Source organism: Aspergillus chevalieri, chromosome 5 (genome assembly GCF_016861735.1).
Source record: "Aspergillus chevalieri M1 DNA, chromosome 5, nearly complete sequence".
Taxonomy (NCBI): Eukaryota; Fungi; Ascomycota; class Eurotiomycetes; order Eurotiales; family Aspergillaceae; genus Aspergillus; species Aspergillus chevalieri.
In genome coordinates this window covers 1,883,693-1,899,178 of record NC_057366.1, presented here as the reverse complement: position 1 = coordinate 1,899,178, position 15,486 = coordinate 1,883,693, and the positions used below count along the sequence as shown (strand labels likewise).

Genomic DNA, 15,486 nt, shown 5'->3' with positions numbered 1-15,486 from the left:
CCACCCTGGCAGATCCTATATATTCCAAAAAGGAAGGAATGAAGGAGTCTGCTTATATACAAAATCTCAACATACAAGCCTGGTGAATCCCATCCGACAAATGCCTATTGCGTCGGCCATAGGGCGAGCTAAAACCGAACAAAAAACAAAGTCCGTGAATGATGAGAGCGATACAAAGAACAAAGATGTCATCCTTTACTTTTGATTCTTTTTTTTTCATTCAAATCTAACCAGACTATGCTTCTTTGTAGTTATTATTATATGGCGAGACAACGGAGCATTGTGGTCATTCATAGCGGTGGACGGTGGTCAAGTGATCGCTGAGGTGAATGATGGGGTCACTGGACTGGATAACTGGCTGAGCGGAGGCTGGGGCTGAGGTTGAGGGTAATTTTTTTTTTCTTCTGCTGTTTCTGATTCTTTGGCTTTGTTTATAGTAATAAAATTGAGAATGGGATAATGGTGATGGTCGATATATATATATAACGGGTGTCGAGCCATCTCACTCCGGACCTCCGATCCAGGGTGTCTCGAATATACGGATATTCAAAACGCGATCGGGATATCGTTGAGATATGATGCTTACGTCTATAGTAGATGACTATATAATCCGGTGCTTATTATGACATCTGATAATTTGTTAAGGTTCATATGAGCGGTGAAGTTAAATAGCTAGTTATATCGTGACAGTATCCCTGCGTTCTGGTCGGTATGCTGAGAAGATGTACTTCGAACTTCCTGGATCTAATCCTACGAGCTATGGAATACTCAGAGAATGCGAAAGCGAGCGTTCCTTTGTCTATCTGGTTTAAACAGAAGAGAGAGAGAGAGAGAGAGAGAGAATCATCTGTGGTACATTATCTTGAAGCTCTCCCATACCAAGCTACATGGATTGTCTATGAATAAAAGATGACCACAGACGAGCTATCTGATCCCAAGCAGAACTATTCAAGTCTGCTGCAGTGTTGTAGTCACATATTAGACCGACCAATATCGCATACTTCCTATGCCGCGACAATGATGTCACGCACCCCGCGGGCATCACCGGCAAACCTCAAACAGTCAACCGATGGAAGGATTCCAGTAAACAGCGGTGAACTGGTCGAAACACAACCATATGAGATATGCATATCAAGCGGATGACAGCGCTGCAGCTAAGTCTGCACGGCTTCGTGGCAGCTACGGATGTCCTCGTATCACAGCAAGTATACCATGCGACAGAATCATATGTTGTTCGTACCCGATCATTCATTCGTCTATTATCGTTTCATTTTATTTACCCCCCCCCCCCAAAAAAAAAAAAAAAAAACATGCCAACAAACAACGCAACCGTTTTAGAAACCAAAAATTCGTAAAATTGATTCAAGGAGCGCAGTATCCACCGTCGACAACTAGGTCGGCACCGGTGGTGTAGGTCGAGGCATCCGAGGCCAGGTATAGGTAGGCGCCCTTGAGCTCCTCGGGCTGACCCTCACGACCCATGGGGATCTTGTCCCTCCAGATGTTCTTGACCGACTGCGGGACGAAGTTGGAGATCTCAGTAGCAATGTATCCGGGGGAGACGGAATTGGCACGGGCGTACTTGACCCATTCGACGGCGAGAGATTTGCCTGCAGCGGGTTAGCATCAATCAATCATGATACAACACGGCGAAGGGAAGATGACGTACAGAGGTGGATGACACCAGACTTGGCGGCGTTGTAAGCGGCCTGCATTTGAGGGAAGTTGACAATGTGACCACTCATTGAGGCAGTAGCCACGAAGCTGCCGTAGGTGAAATTGGTGAGGGGCTTTCCATTGAGGTCGGTGCCCTGCTCCTTTTGGCGCTTCCAGTGGGCAGCAGCAGCCTTGGCGCAGTAGAAGGTACCGTCCAGGTCAATGCCAACTACCTTGGTATAGTGGGAAAGAGGACCGTCCACCATGGGGCCCTCAGTCCATGGGACACCAGCGTTGGCAATGAAAACATCTAGACGGCCGTTAAAATCGCGGACGGTTTGGTCGACGGTCTTCTGGACGGCTTCGGCATTGGTGATGTCACACTGGTATGCCTTGGCTGTTGTTGTGTTGCTGTTAGTGCTGCGCGCAAACAAAAGAGGTAACTGGGAATACATACTCTGAACACCGTACTTCTGAGCGACCTCAGCAGCGCGCTCTGGGGCCTTGCTGTTGCTGCTGTACCAGAAGGCAACGTTGGCACCGGCCTCAGCCAGACCATGTGCCACGGCGAGACCAATACCGGCACCAGCACCAGTGACAATGGCAGTCTTGCCCTTCAGGGAGAACATTCCCAACAAGCTGGGGTGAGGGGGAGCGGTGGTGTTCTGGTGGACAAAGTGTCCGACTTCGTTGACGGGGTTGTTCGACATAGTGAGTAGATTAGGAAGATATTAACGTAACTATATAGATGAGTCTGTATAAAGAGAGGTGGTTAGGTGTGTGAAGAGTATTGGAGACGCAGGAAAAAAGAGAAGAAAGACAAAAGAGCTGTCAATTATGCTATATATATGTGCGTGTGTGAGTGCGCCGAAAGACCGACAGTACTATGAAAGCTAAAGGAATATGAGTTGGCGAGGGGCACTACATAGTACTGGGCAATTGGTGGGGGAAGGCCTGTCCGGTTCGAATGGACCAGTGACGCTATGCACACTCCCAGAAACCGGCCAGACAGCGGGATTGTCAATAGTTGGAAACATCGCGAAGCTTCAACCGGTGGATAGACAGCTGGCAGCTGGCAGATAGTACTCCGTAGTTGTGTACTGTCATTCCGTGCTCAACGAAGTATCCATAAGCTGTGTTCATACTAGCAAGGCTAGTTTAGCTCTGATATCATGTCTATGTAGATACGCTGTTCCGGGGATGACATCGTAGTCTGGGGTTGTTTGCTGTGTTTGTTTGTATCCAACCCGGACCAAGTTCGGTGCACCGGGCGGTCTTCAACGGCAGAATAGGACTCTAGCTTCATCTCAACAACCACCAGGGATACAACGGTTAAGTCATTTCACCCTGGAATTGATATCCGGCATGGATTCGAGTATCTACCGCTGAGATATGGGCATTGACTGCTTGAATAATGATGATTTGAAATCGACAGAATGCATTGAATCAACCTTCCACCCAAATTGCTCTCCCCTCAACTTGGTCAACTAACCCCTCCAGCTTTGCTCAGTATCCCTGTCACAGGCGCTCTCCTGCTCATTGAATTGTGATGACAAAGAATGATGGAGAAACTGCAATGAGGAGAACCCGAATTCGACAAATTCTCTATATCTATACCCCACCCCATATCTTCGTACTAACATCGAGGGCGATGTCAGACATGCCCGTCTGTAACAACATCAAAGATCGTCCCATTCCAATTGATAGTCTGCTCCTTAATGCACTCGGGAATATAGGAAAATAATTCATGCCTGACCAATGACGATGGTTGCCGGTACGCAGTGTGCTCTACGTCCAGCATTCCTTGCGCGTCCCCGTTATGTTGTCCACATTCCATGACTACAATCAGGTATCCATAACAAAGGAAACAGTCCCTACACGCAAATTGTCGCCATGTCCTTTCCTGCTGTCATCTGTTGTCCTGTTTCCGTGACTCCAATCTCTGATATCCATCCGTCCATATCGTGTGCCACACCATCCCCATCGCCCATCCCGAACGAGACCAGCTGATGTGAGATTAACTCCAGTGGCTCCAGCTCACCCGGTCTGTCGCGTGTCTGGTGAATCCTCTCGATTTGCAAACTCACCATGATACCGTTAACAACCGTCGTCGCCGTGGCCGTGAGCTTGTCGGTGTTGTTCATTGTGTGCTCGGTAGTTGGCACAATCGTTTGGATAAGGATTCGACAAGAGAGACTTTCTATGGCGGTAGCAAATGCGCGGAATGGTCGATATGCTCGAGGTTTACAGAATTTCCCTGCGGAAACCGTGACTGAACTGTCTCCAGAAGAAGGGACTGTCCTGGGGCAGTATGGGCAGTTGCCATACGGGAGCCCGGCGGAATGGGCTCTGATGCATTCAAGAGAGAGGCTAGTCAAATCCACAGATCCAGAGACGTCGTCCATACTCAGCGAAAAGCCACGGTCGTTGCGCCAGTCCCTTTCGAGATCCAGGTCCAAGCGTTGGTCCAAAGGAGGCTTCCGAAGACCCCCACGACGGAGTTCTCTCGCACATGTAGGGGAAAATTTTGAAAAGCGATCGCTTGAAAAGCCTTCATTCGAAACTCGACCTTCTGTTTCGAAAGACGAGGTGGAGGTTTCAGCAGTCGAAGGCGTCATGGAGCTGCCAGCAGAGACGTCTCCTAGACAATCGCCAGGGCGAGAAGAGCCGCGCCCTGATCCGAACCTCCACTCATCGTCGGGAATATGGTCAGTGTACATGAACAGGGATTACTCGAGTAGTTTGTTTCCGGTGCGTGAGGATGAACACGAGGGATTCGACCCATATCGCCTCCGTGTACGAGGGACAAGCATCACCACACAAACAGCAGGGACCATGCCAGACCAACCGGTGCCGCCTCCGCCTCCATGTGCCTATCCACCTAATCGTTTCCGTCTGTCAAGGAACGATTCGTCTCTGCGATTGTCATCTCTGAGTCTTGATACGGCAGACAGTTCTATCCTGGAAGATGGTAGGAGGACACCGATGTTGATTGACAGCAACTTCAACTCGCCAGCTTTGCCGCCATGCCCGACCTTTGTACCGTACAGTGCCAATGATGTTGGCCGTCTGAACAGGAGCTTCTCTACGAAGAGTTCGCTACAGGGGTCGTTTGCGTTCCCGTCAGGATCGGTGGAGTTGGAGGCCTATAAAATGGAACGGGATAGAACGTCCCCTCGTCGAAGTTTGACTGCTCGAAGTCCGAGTCATAGCATGGAACGAATTTGTCCGCCACCACGCAGGAGTGAATCTTTGTCTTCCACTGCACCAAGGCGGGACCCACGATTTGCATCGCTGGGAAACACGCCTGTGTTGTATCCAAGTCCCAACAATATTCCCGCTCATTGGAACGGCATCAACTACAACACTGCACTCCTGCCTCATTTCAGCCAAATAAGACGGCCTTCGGTACACCGTCACCCACCAAGGGATTCCACTGATTCTCTCTTTAGCAATGCGGACAACCTGATCAGTGTCCCGGAAAGTCCAAGTAGGCGATCGAGCAATGTCGTTGTGCACGAAACGCCGTTGTCCGCAGATGGTCTTCCGCGACTCCCTCCTCCGTCTGCACTGAAGGGTGGAAATGGCGCGCGCAAGGGCCATCGGCGTCAGAACTGTGTCCGGATTTCGATCCACCCTCCAATCACCTTTGGAGGCCCGGTTTTCTCCCCCATGGTTGAAGAGCCGGAGGAACAAGACGGAGCAGCGAGTCGCAGATCCGAAGTTTCTGAGTTATCAGCCACCAACATGTCCTCTTTGCCCAGTGTCTCGACAATATCCATAGATAAACAAGACCACCACGAACGAAGCCGCCCTTCTTCATACCGCCGTGCCTCTTACCGGAATTCACCTCCTAAACGGAAACATGCACGGACAGGTTCAAAGGACACCGGAAGCATCAAGACTTTACCTGGCATCGACACCGCGCTTGCTACTCGAGCAGCTAGTTTGTCTCGCACACCGTCTCCCGACAAGAGCCCTCCCGCATGGTCAGCGTCTAACCAAGCCCCATCACCTTCGACACGTGAGAACCCACCGAACCCTGGTGAACCACGCGTCTCGGCAGTAAAGGGCCCGCGCAGTCAACCGGGGAAACCAGCAAAGAATACCCAGCGTTCCTCAATGCCTTTGGCAGAGAACCCGACATCCCCACTGCCGTCGACGTCCTCGAATTCCAGACCAAACAGCTTGAACCAAAACTCCCTGAAGTCAAACTCGACTTTGAACCGAGGCAATAGCAACTCTACAAACAACACATCGACAGCCAATGACCAAGACGCAGCAGAGGGACTGGAAGTCGTCAGCGGACCCCAACCGACAAGGCCGCTCTCCCCATCTTGCGGAGTGAACAAAACCCCTAGCAACCGAAGCGGCAACATCGTGACCATCTGGGAGGATACCAAGCTCGACACCCGACTCGAACGAACACCAACCAAGAATTCCTCTGCCTCAGCTCCAGGTGAAGCCATCGAACTACAAGGCGACGTTTCCTTCAACCAAGTCGAGCGACACACGAGTACTGGAAATATTAAGGACACAGAGGACAAGGATACCGATAATGATAAGCTTTCTCGCACAGCCAGCCAAAAGTCGACCAAACCGGAACTCATGACGCCGGTCAAGAAGACGGTTGGGTTGGGCATTGGGGCGACGGCAGCGACTCCGGGGAGTTTGTATGATGGTGATGGATTTTTGAAGGAGTAGGATTGGCATTTCTGTTCTTGTTATGAGGCTCAAGGTTATTTGTTGTAAAAGCGTGACTGGTTTCACTGTTTCTGTATCTTAATTTGTTTCTTATGCTATCGCAGGCGTTATAATTCGTGTCTTGATATCCTTGATTACTAGCTAGGCGTAATTAGAAGAATGGATGTATCACGGTGACTTTTTCTCTACAAATCCAATACCCTGCACAAACCACTTAATCAGTCCTCTGCCATTTAGCCTCGTCATTCTCCCCCTCCCCCTCCTGCCCGCTAACCCCATTCTCCTCATCCCTCGGCCTCACCGTCCCAGCACCAGGCCCCAAAGGCAACATCGGCTCCTGCCCACCAGCGATCCAATTCCCCTCCTCATCAAAATACTCATGCATATTCTCCGCCGTAATCCACCCTGAACTTCCCGGCATAGCAGGCGGGAGACCAATTTGCTGCACCGCCTCGTCACCCTCCCCATCCCATTCTTCACCTTCATCCTCCTCATCACCAGGAAGAACAGGATCGGGATGTAAATTCGAACAAGCAGACACAGCCCCGTAGAGCATCTGCGTCGCTGACTGATCATTTGCACCGGGTCCTGTCGTCTGATCCTCCGTCGCGCGTTCAGCGGCTGTGAGCGTTGCGGTTTCATTTGTCGACGTCCCGCCCAAGGAATCTGGTGCTGTGGGTGGTACGATGGTGAGGGTGATGCATTCTTCTTCGTCGTCTGCGGAGGGACCGGTTGGTGTGGGGGTTGCGATTTGCATGTACAGGCCTTGGACTTCGTCGGACGGCGAGGTAGGGAGTTTTAGGCGTTGGATGGCGTGCAGTGAGATGGAGGGGTAGGGGATTGAGACCCCGGTGGAAGTGGTGGAGGTGTAGAGGAGGAATTTACTATAATCACATATTAGATTATGTATTTCTAGACAGCAGATTGGGGAAGGACAGGGAGGACATACTCAGAAGTAACCCAGACATCAACACCGTCGATCACGACCTCTTCTCCTTCACCTTCAGCGTTGCCATTTTCAGCGTTTCCGTTAGAAGTAGCGTCGCCACGAATAGCATTCAACACCGGAACAGAGAGCAGATCGCGCTCGGAGATGACGAGTTTGCAGGCCTTGCTGTGGTAGTGGAGGACTGGGGGACCGGAGTGGAAGGACGCGGGGGTGCGCGACTGGTGGTCGGCGAGGAGGACGAAGGAGGAGGCTTCCGGGGGTGTGGTGAGGGGTTCCATTGCGTTGTTTATGGAGATGTTGTTGTAAGGAGGCGTTTTGGGTGTTTGGGGTGTTGTTGAGGTGAGGAAAACTTGGTTCGCGGCGGAGGTCACTGTACTCCGGAGAAGCTACTGCTTACCGGATGGGGTAATGAGGGCAACATGACAGCTAGAACAGCACTGTTTTTTCGTTTGCTTTCTTTTTTGTGCTACTGTGATACTTGTTAAGCTATGGAGCCTCGCGATAGCTATAAGCAGCACGGCGTGATCAGAAGCAACAACAGCTATCCATCGCTGCAATACTCTGCAAACTAACTACTCCAACGCCAATTTATAATCCTCTCGCCTCATAAAATTAATAATACCATCTCGACAAAAAGTAACAGCGTATCCTCGGGGTTCCTGGTCTTGCCCTCATAGTCTGTCCCCTCGGATTGCAATCGTCTCAGACCCAGAAGATGGCTTCGGAAACAGACACTGGCATAACCTTAGCATGACACAGAAACAATGAACAATCTGAATTGCTCAAATAGACGGGCCAAATGGCTTACAAAAGTCTGGGGATTCAGGGCTCCCTTGCGCCAGACCACCATGCGACCTCGAACGTACTTGTCCTCTGTTGCTTCCAACTTGATCAAGGTGGAGACGTTCACGGCACTCCCCCCTTCCAACCAAGCGTACTTGTAGTCGACGAGAATGTGGTGCGGCGTGTCGAGTCCTGTTTTGACGACAACAGACGGCATGCGCGAGTTGGCGGGCCTCAAGTGCACGCCTGGCGCCAGGAACGATGGGGCCCGAAGCCCGTATACCCTAACCATTTGGTTAGTGAATCCAGTCTGCTCGAAGATAGGATGAGGCAAGACATACGTGAAATGGACCCCAGCTCAACATAATGAAACTCATCCATCGTCAAGAACCCATCCTCCACCACCTCTGTCAACTCATGGACAAGCCAGTTCATATCGCAGCCCGAAAGCAGAAGGACGAGGTTACCGTCAGATGCTCAGTAGCAGAGTTGTAGTTGATTTTGACATTCAGTGCCTCGATCTCTCCTTCGTCATCTTAGGGCCAACGCAACGTCGTAACCGATTTCAGGTCCTATTGACTCGTAGGAGAGAAACTCGGGGGAGTCATCTGCCAGTATGTCGCTTCTGACGCGGTTGAAGAGCTGGGAGGCTATTGGCGATAAATTGGCAGCTGCTTCGTTCAATTCTGGTTCAGATTCTAAATTGGAAGACATTCTGACTGAGTAATGCGAAGGATAAGAGGGTGTATGGTGTTCGATCGAGGCCAAGTCAGTTGTTGATGGAAGGATGGGCAGATAAGGGAAAGAGTTTCAAAGCTGACTACTCAGGCATCAGTGTCATTGACATCATGCTTGATCTTCATTCACGAACTTCTAGAATACACGCAGTAAGCAAAGCTATAGCAAAATTTGTTTCCACTGCTCAACCCAACTACTCCAACGCTGGCCTAGAACCCTCACTCTCCACGCGCTTCAGAGCCGCATGGCAAAGATGCCAAATATGTAAAGGCGTTGCTACAGATCTAGCGGCGCAGCCACGACAAGGATGCCAGACTCAGGGAATAGGGAATTGGCTAGAATTCTTAGTATGAGCTACCTATCGGTAGAGGCATGTATGAGGTGCCCTAAGTGGGCGATTCCTTAAGATATCGAATGACCATTTAGACCACTATCTTCGTTTATGGTTGCCATATCCTATAGTGTGCTTATATAACTTGAACTAGAAGGTCTCCAAAGACAAGACAGACTTGTTGGTGGATGGATAGCTAAAGTGCAGCGTGCAGCATACAGCGGCGATAGACAGAAATTAGGGATGGAGAAGTGAATTCATGTATCCTAATGAAAGAAATGTCATACCTTCCAATCCATAGAGAGCGTTAGAAACATCAAATTCACTGCCTGATCTAAATGTACTGTCTTAACGCAATCGAGCCGCGGGCATATCGAGTTTTGCGTATGCAGTTACACAGCATGTTGATCGCCACTCTTCGCTGATTATACTCTTGTATGCCCTGATCCAGCCCCATAACCGTGCTCGAAGATGGTCGTAAGCCAATACGACCGATCACTTAAGCTGGGGTAGCCTCTAGATAGGAGATAGTGCCCCAACAAACTACAGTTATTTTCAGTACTTCGATCGATGCCACAGGCTTGTATACCGTAGTATGTTTTAAGAAAGGTGACCTAGGTTCCGCTCATTTGACACCCATTCTGCCGAACGCTTGGTCCAGCTCTTCACCTTCATCGCGTGGCTTCATCGACGGGAGAGTGGCAGCACTTTGATCAGCAGACGTGCTGTCCAACAGACTCTGTTCACCAGATGGCGAGGCGAAACTTGCTCTACTCGGTTGAAGTAGCTTCTCTTCCCGGTCCAACCATCCCGGAGCCACTCGTCTCTTCTCAGCTAAATCCCGCTGGCGAATAGACTCTTCCCATTGCTTGATGGCGTCGTCTGCGTCACTCCGGGTCTTCTTCAGATGTTGCTCGAGTGACTGACACGCCGCTAGAATTTCATCTGGATGCGCTGCGTGCTCACCACTGGCTGATACAATATAGCGGGTTTTGGCATCGGGGTTCCCGGGATCACCCGTGACGGAGGGTGGTAGCGTGGAGGGGACGGATTTGTATGTGTAGGGAAGTGTTATCGCGGTGGGCAGATTGATAAACGGGGAGACGGTCAAAGGGACTTGGGCTAGAAAGGGATGCGGTCCTAATGCAGTCAGCAGCTACCTCCCACAAGAAAGTTGCAATGAATACTCACTATAAGATTCGTACATTTTGAAGGAGATAGTGGAATGAGAGTGAAGGTCAAGAGGCGATAGTAATCTCCCCGCAAAAGGAGCCAATGCGCGTGGATCCCGAAGTTGAATAAGCAGTGTGTTCCTAACTTAACTAATTAGGCTGAGGCTCCTTTTCATCCAGCCAGAGATCTCTCTCGCTGACTAGCCTCTTGTTTGCCTTAACGATAATTTTGTCTTTTCTCCTATATTATAGCTTTGCTCAGGAGGACTGCTCTTTATCCCTCTTGGCTCCCCACATCGACTGAATCGATCCCTTTTCGGACGCCTTGGCCACTCCCATTCATTGCTGGTCGCTTTTGCTCCTGAAAAAGAGTTCCTCGGGTCTTTTCAATCTGATAATTTGCTTCATCTTTTGCATTTTATCTTAAAGCCCAGTATTTTTTGGGACACTACTTTATCCTTATCTCTACAGTCTACGATTCGTTTGCTTGAAGTCGACATCGATCGCTCTCGTGTGTGATTCCGCCGCGCTTAACCCCACCAATCTCTTCCCTCCGCGCTGCCAACTTTTGTTGGTCCTGTTCTCCTTTTCCTCTTATCCTATTCTCTCCTCGGTTTTTCCTCTTCCTCAGACGCGACTCGACCATCCTTGTTGAAAATGGACCGGAATTTGGCGCGAGCGGTGACGGACAAGAAACCGGTCCCGGAGATCGATTTCACGCTACATACTATGGAAGATGGCACTCAGGTGTCCACCCAGGAAAGAGTAGTCAAAGGTATGCATGCAATGAAACAGAGTATATTCCTTCTGAGTGGCTCACGGTTTTGCGAATCCCAGAGGTGCAAGCACCCGCCCTAAACATCCCCTTGGAAGAGTCGTTCTGGTCTCCTGAAGACCCCTCGAAGCCGAACCTGCAGTTCCTTAGACAGCACTTTTATCGGGAAGGTCGTCTTTCAGAAGAACAAGCGCTATGGATCATAAAGAAAGGTACAGAGGTTCTGAGGTCGGAGCCGAACCTGCTGGAGATGGATGCACCCATCACGGTGTGCGGTGACGTCCACGGTCAATACTACGATTTGATGAAATTGTTCGAAGTCGGTGGCGATCCGTCCGAAACACGATACTTGTTCCTGGGTGATTATGTCGACAGAGGTTATTTCAGCATTGAGGTATGCTGTTCTTCTTTTTAACTTGCGGGCATGATTCTGACGCTTCTTCAGTGCGTTCTGTACCTCTGGGCTCTGAAGATCTGGTATCCCAACACACTCTGGCTCCTGCGAGGCAACCACGAGTGCAGACATCTTACAGATTATTTCACCTTCAAGCTCGAATGCAAGCACAAGTACAGCGAGGAGATCTACGAGGCTTGTATCGAATCCTTCTGCTCGTTGCCGCTGGCGGCGGTCATGAACAAGCAGTTCTTGTGTATTCATGGAGGCCTTAGTCCTGAATTGCATACTCTGGAAGATATCAAGGCGGTGTGTCTAACCATTCCTGCAGGAATCTGCTATTGCGAATGCTAATGTTGTGGCAGATTGATCGCTTTAGGGAACCTCCGACCCACGGCCTGATGTGCGATATCCTTTGGGCTGATCCTTTGGAAGAATTCGGGCAGGAAAAGACCGGCGAATTTTTCGTCCATAACAGCGTTCGCGGCTGCTCGTACTTCTTCTCCTACCCTGCTGCATGCGCTTTCCTCGAGAAGAACAACTTGCTGTCGATTATCCGGGCACATGAGGCTCAAGATGCCGGGTACCGCATGTACCGCAAGACGCGCACGACCGGATTCCCCAGTGTGATGACCATCTTTAGCGCACCGAACTACCTGGACGTATACAACAACAAGGCCGCCGTGCTGAAGTACGAGAACAACGTTATGAACATTCGCCAATTCAACTGTACACCCCACCCGTACTGGTTGCCCAACTTCATGGACGTCTTTACCTGGTCGCTTCCCTTCGTTGGTGAAAAGATTACCGACATGCTTATCGCTATCCTCAACACTTGCTCCAAAGAGGAACTCGAAGACGAGACACCAACATCCGCCTCTGGTCCCGCGTCGCCACCGCTTCCAATGGACATCGACAGCAGCGAGTTCAAGCGCCGGGCTATCAAGAACAAGATTCTTGCCATTGGTCGACTGTCTCGTTTCTTCCAGGTGTTGCGAGAAGAGTCGGAGAAGGTCACTGAACTCAAGACCGCTGCTGGAGGTCGTCTTCCCGCGGGTACTCTGATGCTCGGAGCAGAGGGAATTAAGCAGGCTATCAACAACTTCGACGATGCTCGGAAGGTTGACCTGCAAAATGAACGTTTGCCCCCGACCAAGGAAGAGGTTTACCGGAGGAGCGAGGAAGAAAGAATGTCGGCTCTCCAGCGTGCTCAACAGGAGGCTGATAATGATGCCGGGCTGGCAACTGTCGCTCGACGTATCAGCATGTAAGTGCCTTCGCTTTGGGACAAATGAAAAGAACAGTTCTAACAATTCATAGGTCTGCTGGATCAGGTAAGAGTCGCCGGCAACGGGACGAGTCTCGGGAAGCCTGATCGGATGATGAATTCGTCAGCGGTCTTCCCAGCCGTACATCCCAATTCAATTGCGGCTCCCATAATCTATAGAGGAATATGACGTCCGTGATATTGTGGTTGTCACGGCCATTTTGATTTAATCTTTACTTTCCCTTTTTGATTCTGCTAGGATTGGGACGGCCGATTAATGTACCAAAAATTTTGAAAACGGCATACCGGGAGGACCATTTTGTGTATATCCCTGGACAGTGGCTACGAGGCGTCTGCGACGTCTTGGGCTACATGAGTTGATGAATCTATACATTGATATCTATCCATTTTTTGATTGGCAGTGTGTATAAAGAGGCATTGGGCATGACTGTTTCTGTCATGCGTTGTGTATATGTGAATTTGAGTGTCTCCTCGTTTAGAGATAAAAGATTACCTCTATAGGCGTCCGTATATATGGTCGTCAACATACTCGCCCTTATTCAGTTGTACTGTGTAGTCCATACATTCGTGGAATGCTAGCATGGAGTTCCCCGCCAAGAACCGCCTTCAACCTTTTTCCGGCCGACTCCCTCGTTTCTCCCCTCCAACATCATACCGAACTGTCCACCAGAGTCAATGCCACCAAATCTGCGCGGCTCATTGCCGAGATCCCTGTCGCGTCCCCTGGACAGCGGGGGAGTCTTCTACTGCCCGTCCTGCTCAACCTGGCGACGAACCATCTCAACGCGTCGGAAAACGTACCGCCCCGGAACGAGCACGAGCACGAGCGGCATTATCCCGCGAGGTCGAGACGGAGACTTGAATGCTCAACGACAAACATTTACCACGTCGTCTGCGATTAATGCGGGCAAGAATGTACCGCCGCGGTTTAAGGAATTGTATGCGGCATTGAATCGGGTTGGGGATGTTGCGACGGATCGGGTGAATCTGAGTCGGTTGCAATTGGCCCTGAGGGGACTGGAGTCGGAGGAGCCGCTTGTACGTGTTGCTGGTGAGTCTACCTTTCACCTGATTGTTGCAAGGAGGGTGATTTTCTTAATTGTTGATTTGCAGTGCTCGGATTGAACGATACGAATGCCGCGCGCAGGCTTGTCCGGTTGTTGCTTTCCGATCCGCTGTCGTCTAGGGAGGATTGGGAGGACATGCTTGAGGGATATGAAGCTGATACTTCGCGTGGATTGTTGATACGGTATTGTAATTCATATGGCTCGGACGTCTAAATGCTAACCAAGTACAAGATACGGCGAAGAATGCCAGTCCATCCCGAACAACCTCCTCCCCACAATCTCCATTCCCTCACAACTGTTGAAGAAAGCCAACATGGAGATTCTGGTTTCTAGTCTAGGTGCAGAAGTGGCGGACTCATCAGCAGCCCAGTTCACAGCAGACACGTTCCTCGTCCCGACAGTGACCATCCGCACCTCGCATTCCGGTCGACACAATGTCGTGCGCTACCCGGTTCACAAGAGCATCGTGTGCGGAAGTGGAGTGGAAGATCTAGTTTCATACAGTGGCCTGATTGCGCGGTCTGATTTGAAGCGGGAAACGAAGTCTGTCTACGGAGCGATTGAGATGGAAGTTTCGGACAAAGAAAAGAGGAATGACCGGTTTGCTTTTGTGGACATCGAACAGGCCGAGGAGGCATTGAACAAATTCCGCGAGTCTGTGCAGAATGCGTCTCTCTACGAGCGTGGGTGGAATAGCAGTGGTGTGCAGCCAGTCGTGGACTGGTTGGCGTCCATGCGGGAAAGTGGAGAGAGTCTGGATCCGTCATTGAAGACGCTGATTCTGTCTTTGCTGGATGCCGCGGAAGAAGGGGTTCTGGCCAAGGAAGCTCAAAAGGCTCAGGAGCAAGTAGAAGCGGGTGTCTCCGAGGAAGTCCGGACGCAGCTGGGCCGGTCTGTGGATATGTGGGCGGAGCGAGCGCATTCGGAACTCCGGAGCTCTCTCGAAAAAGGCTTCGCTAGTAAGCGGTGGAGAGGCCTGGCGTGGTGGAGGCTGTTTTTGCGCGTGGATGATGTGAGCATGCTCACGTCTGAAATCCTAGAGAGACGATATCTGCAGGGAGCTGAGAAGGAGGTCATTTGGACGGCGGGCCGGCTCCAGCAGGCGGGCCTGATGGACAACCTGGAACCTTCTGAACCAACAGAGCTGAAAGAAGAACAGCAAGCACTCGTGGAACAGACGACTTCGCCCGTGCCCTGGCCGGTACAGATCTCCACTAGCCGCACGCGACTACTCAATACAACGGTACCGGCCCTGCAGGCGCTGGCGCAAAGGTTGGTGCTGTTCAGCATGTCAACGACGACGCTGACGTCTGCGCTGTCGGGACTGACCTATCTCTCGTTTCCTACGGCGTCAGTCTACGAGACGTACACGATGGCAGCGGTGGGATTGGTGTACTCGCTGCGCCGGCAACAGACCAAGTGGGAGCGCGCGCGCGAGTTCTGGGAGGACGAAGTCCGAGAAGAAGGCCGGACGGTTCTTCGATCAACCGAGGAGCAGTTGCGAACATTGGTGCAGGAAGGCGGTCGACCTGCCATCGAGGGCACTGAAGATGAAGCGCGCGAGAGCATTGAGCAGGCGCGGAAGGCCGTGGAGGATATGGATGTCAAATCTACAGAACCCTAGACTAT

General features: G+C 50.9%; 8 protein-coding genes across 8 annotated transcripts; 3 read left to right on the top strand and 5 right to left on the bottom strand.

Moving 5' to 3' along the window:
• Positions 1-1,362: 1,362 nt before the first annotated feature.
• Positions 1,363-2,366, bottom strand: ACHE_50662S (putative carbonyl reductase; the record flags this gene model as incomplete). The annotated part of the gene is made up of 2 exons (XM_043280403.1): positions 1,363-1,610; positions 1,670-2,366. The coding sequence occupies 2 exons, from the start codon at positions 2,364-2,366 to the stop codon at positions 1,363-1,365; spliced, it is 945 nt and encodes a 314-aa protein (XP_043137986.1).
• Positions 2,367-3,530: 1,164 nt separating this feature from the next.
• ACHE_50661S (uncharacterized protein) lies at positions 3,531-3,800 on the bottom strand (the record flags this gene model as incomplete). Its single annotated transcript, XM_043280402.1, has 1 exon — positions 3,531-3,800. One exon carries the CDS (start codon positions 3,798-3,800, stop codon positions 3,531-3,533), a length of 270 nt encoding a protein of 89 aa, XP_043137985.1.
• A 58-nt stretch (positions 3,801-3,858) lies between these two features.
• ACHE_50660A (uncharacterized protein) lies at positions 3,859-6,360 on the top strand (the record flags this gene model as incomplete). The annotated part of the gene is made up of 1 exon (XM_043280401.1): positions 3,859-6,360. One exon carries the CDS (start codon positions 3,859-3,861, stop codon positions 6,358-6,360), a length of 2,502 nt encoding a protein of 833 aa, XP_043137984.1.
• A 214-nt stretch (positions 6,361-6,574) lies between these two features.
• Positions 6,575-7,587, bottom strand: ACHE_50659S (Voldacs domain-containing protein; the record flags this gene model as incomplete). Its single annotated transcript, XM_043280400.1, has 2 exons — positions 6,575-7,244; positions 7,310-7,587. 2 exons carry the CDS (start codon positions 7,585-7,587, stop codon positions 6,575-6,577), a joined length of 948 nt encoding a protein of 315 aa, XP_043137983.1.
• A 467-nt stretch (positions 7,588-8,054) lies between these two features.
• On the bottom strand, positions 8,055-8,527 carry ACHE_50658S (uncharacterized protein; the record flags this gene model as incomplete). Its single annotated transcript, XM_043280399.1, has 2 exons — positions 8,055-8,376; positions 8,445-8,527. The coding sequence occupies 2 exons, from the start codon at positions 8,525-8,527 to the stop codon at positions 8,055-8,057; spliced, it is 405 nt and encodes a 134-aa protein (XP_043137982.1).
• Positions 8,528-9,786: 1,259 nt separating this feature from the next.
• Positions 9,787-10,368, bottom strand: ACHE_50657S (uncharacterized protein; the record flags this gene model as incomplete). The annotated part of the gene is made up of 2 exons (XM_043280398.1): positions 9,787-10,301; positions 10,353-10,368. 2 exons carry the CDS (start codon positions 10,366-10,368, stop codon positions 9,787-9,789), a joined length of 531 nt encoding a protein of 176 aa, XP_043137981.1.
• A 622-nt stretch (positions 10,369-10,990) lies between these two features.
• Positions 10,991-12,877, top strand: CNA1 (serine/threonine-protein phosphatase 2B catalytic subunit; the record flags this gene model as incomplete). The annotated part of the gene is made up of 5 exons (XM_043280396.1): positions 10,991-11,108; positions 11,171-11,502; positions 11,554-11,811; positions 11,868-12,769; positions 12,823-12,877. The coding sequence occupies 5 exons, from the start codon at positions 10,991-10,993 to the stop codon at positions 12,875-12,877; spliced, it is 1,665 nt and encodes a 554-aa protein (XP_043137980.1).
• A 588-nt stretch (positions 12,878-13,465) lies between these two features.
• On the top strand, positions 13,466-15,481 carry ACHE_50655A (uncharacterized protein; the record flags this gene model as incomplete). The annotated part of the gene is made up of 3 exons (XM_043280395.1): positions 13,466-13,841; positions 13,904-14,039; positions 14,089-15,481. 3 exons carry the CDS (start codon positions 13,466-13,468, stop codon positions 15,479-15,481), a joined length of 1,905 nt encoding a protein of 634 aa, XP_043137979.1.
• Positions 15,482-15,486: the final 5 nt, after the last annotated feature.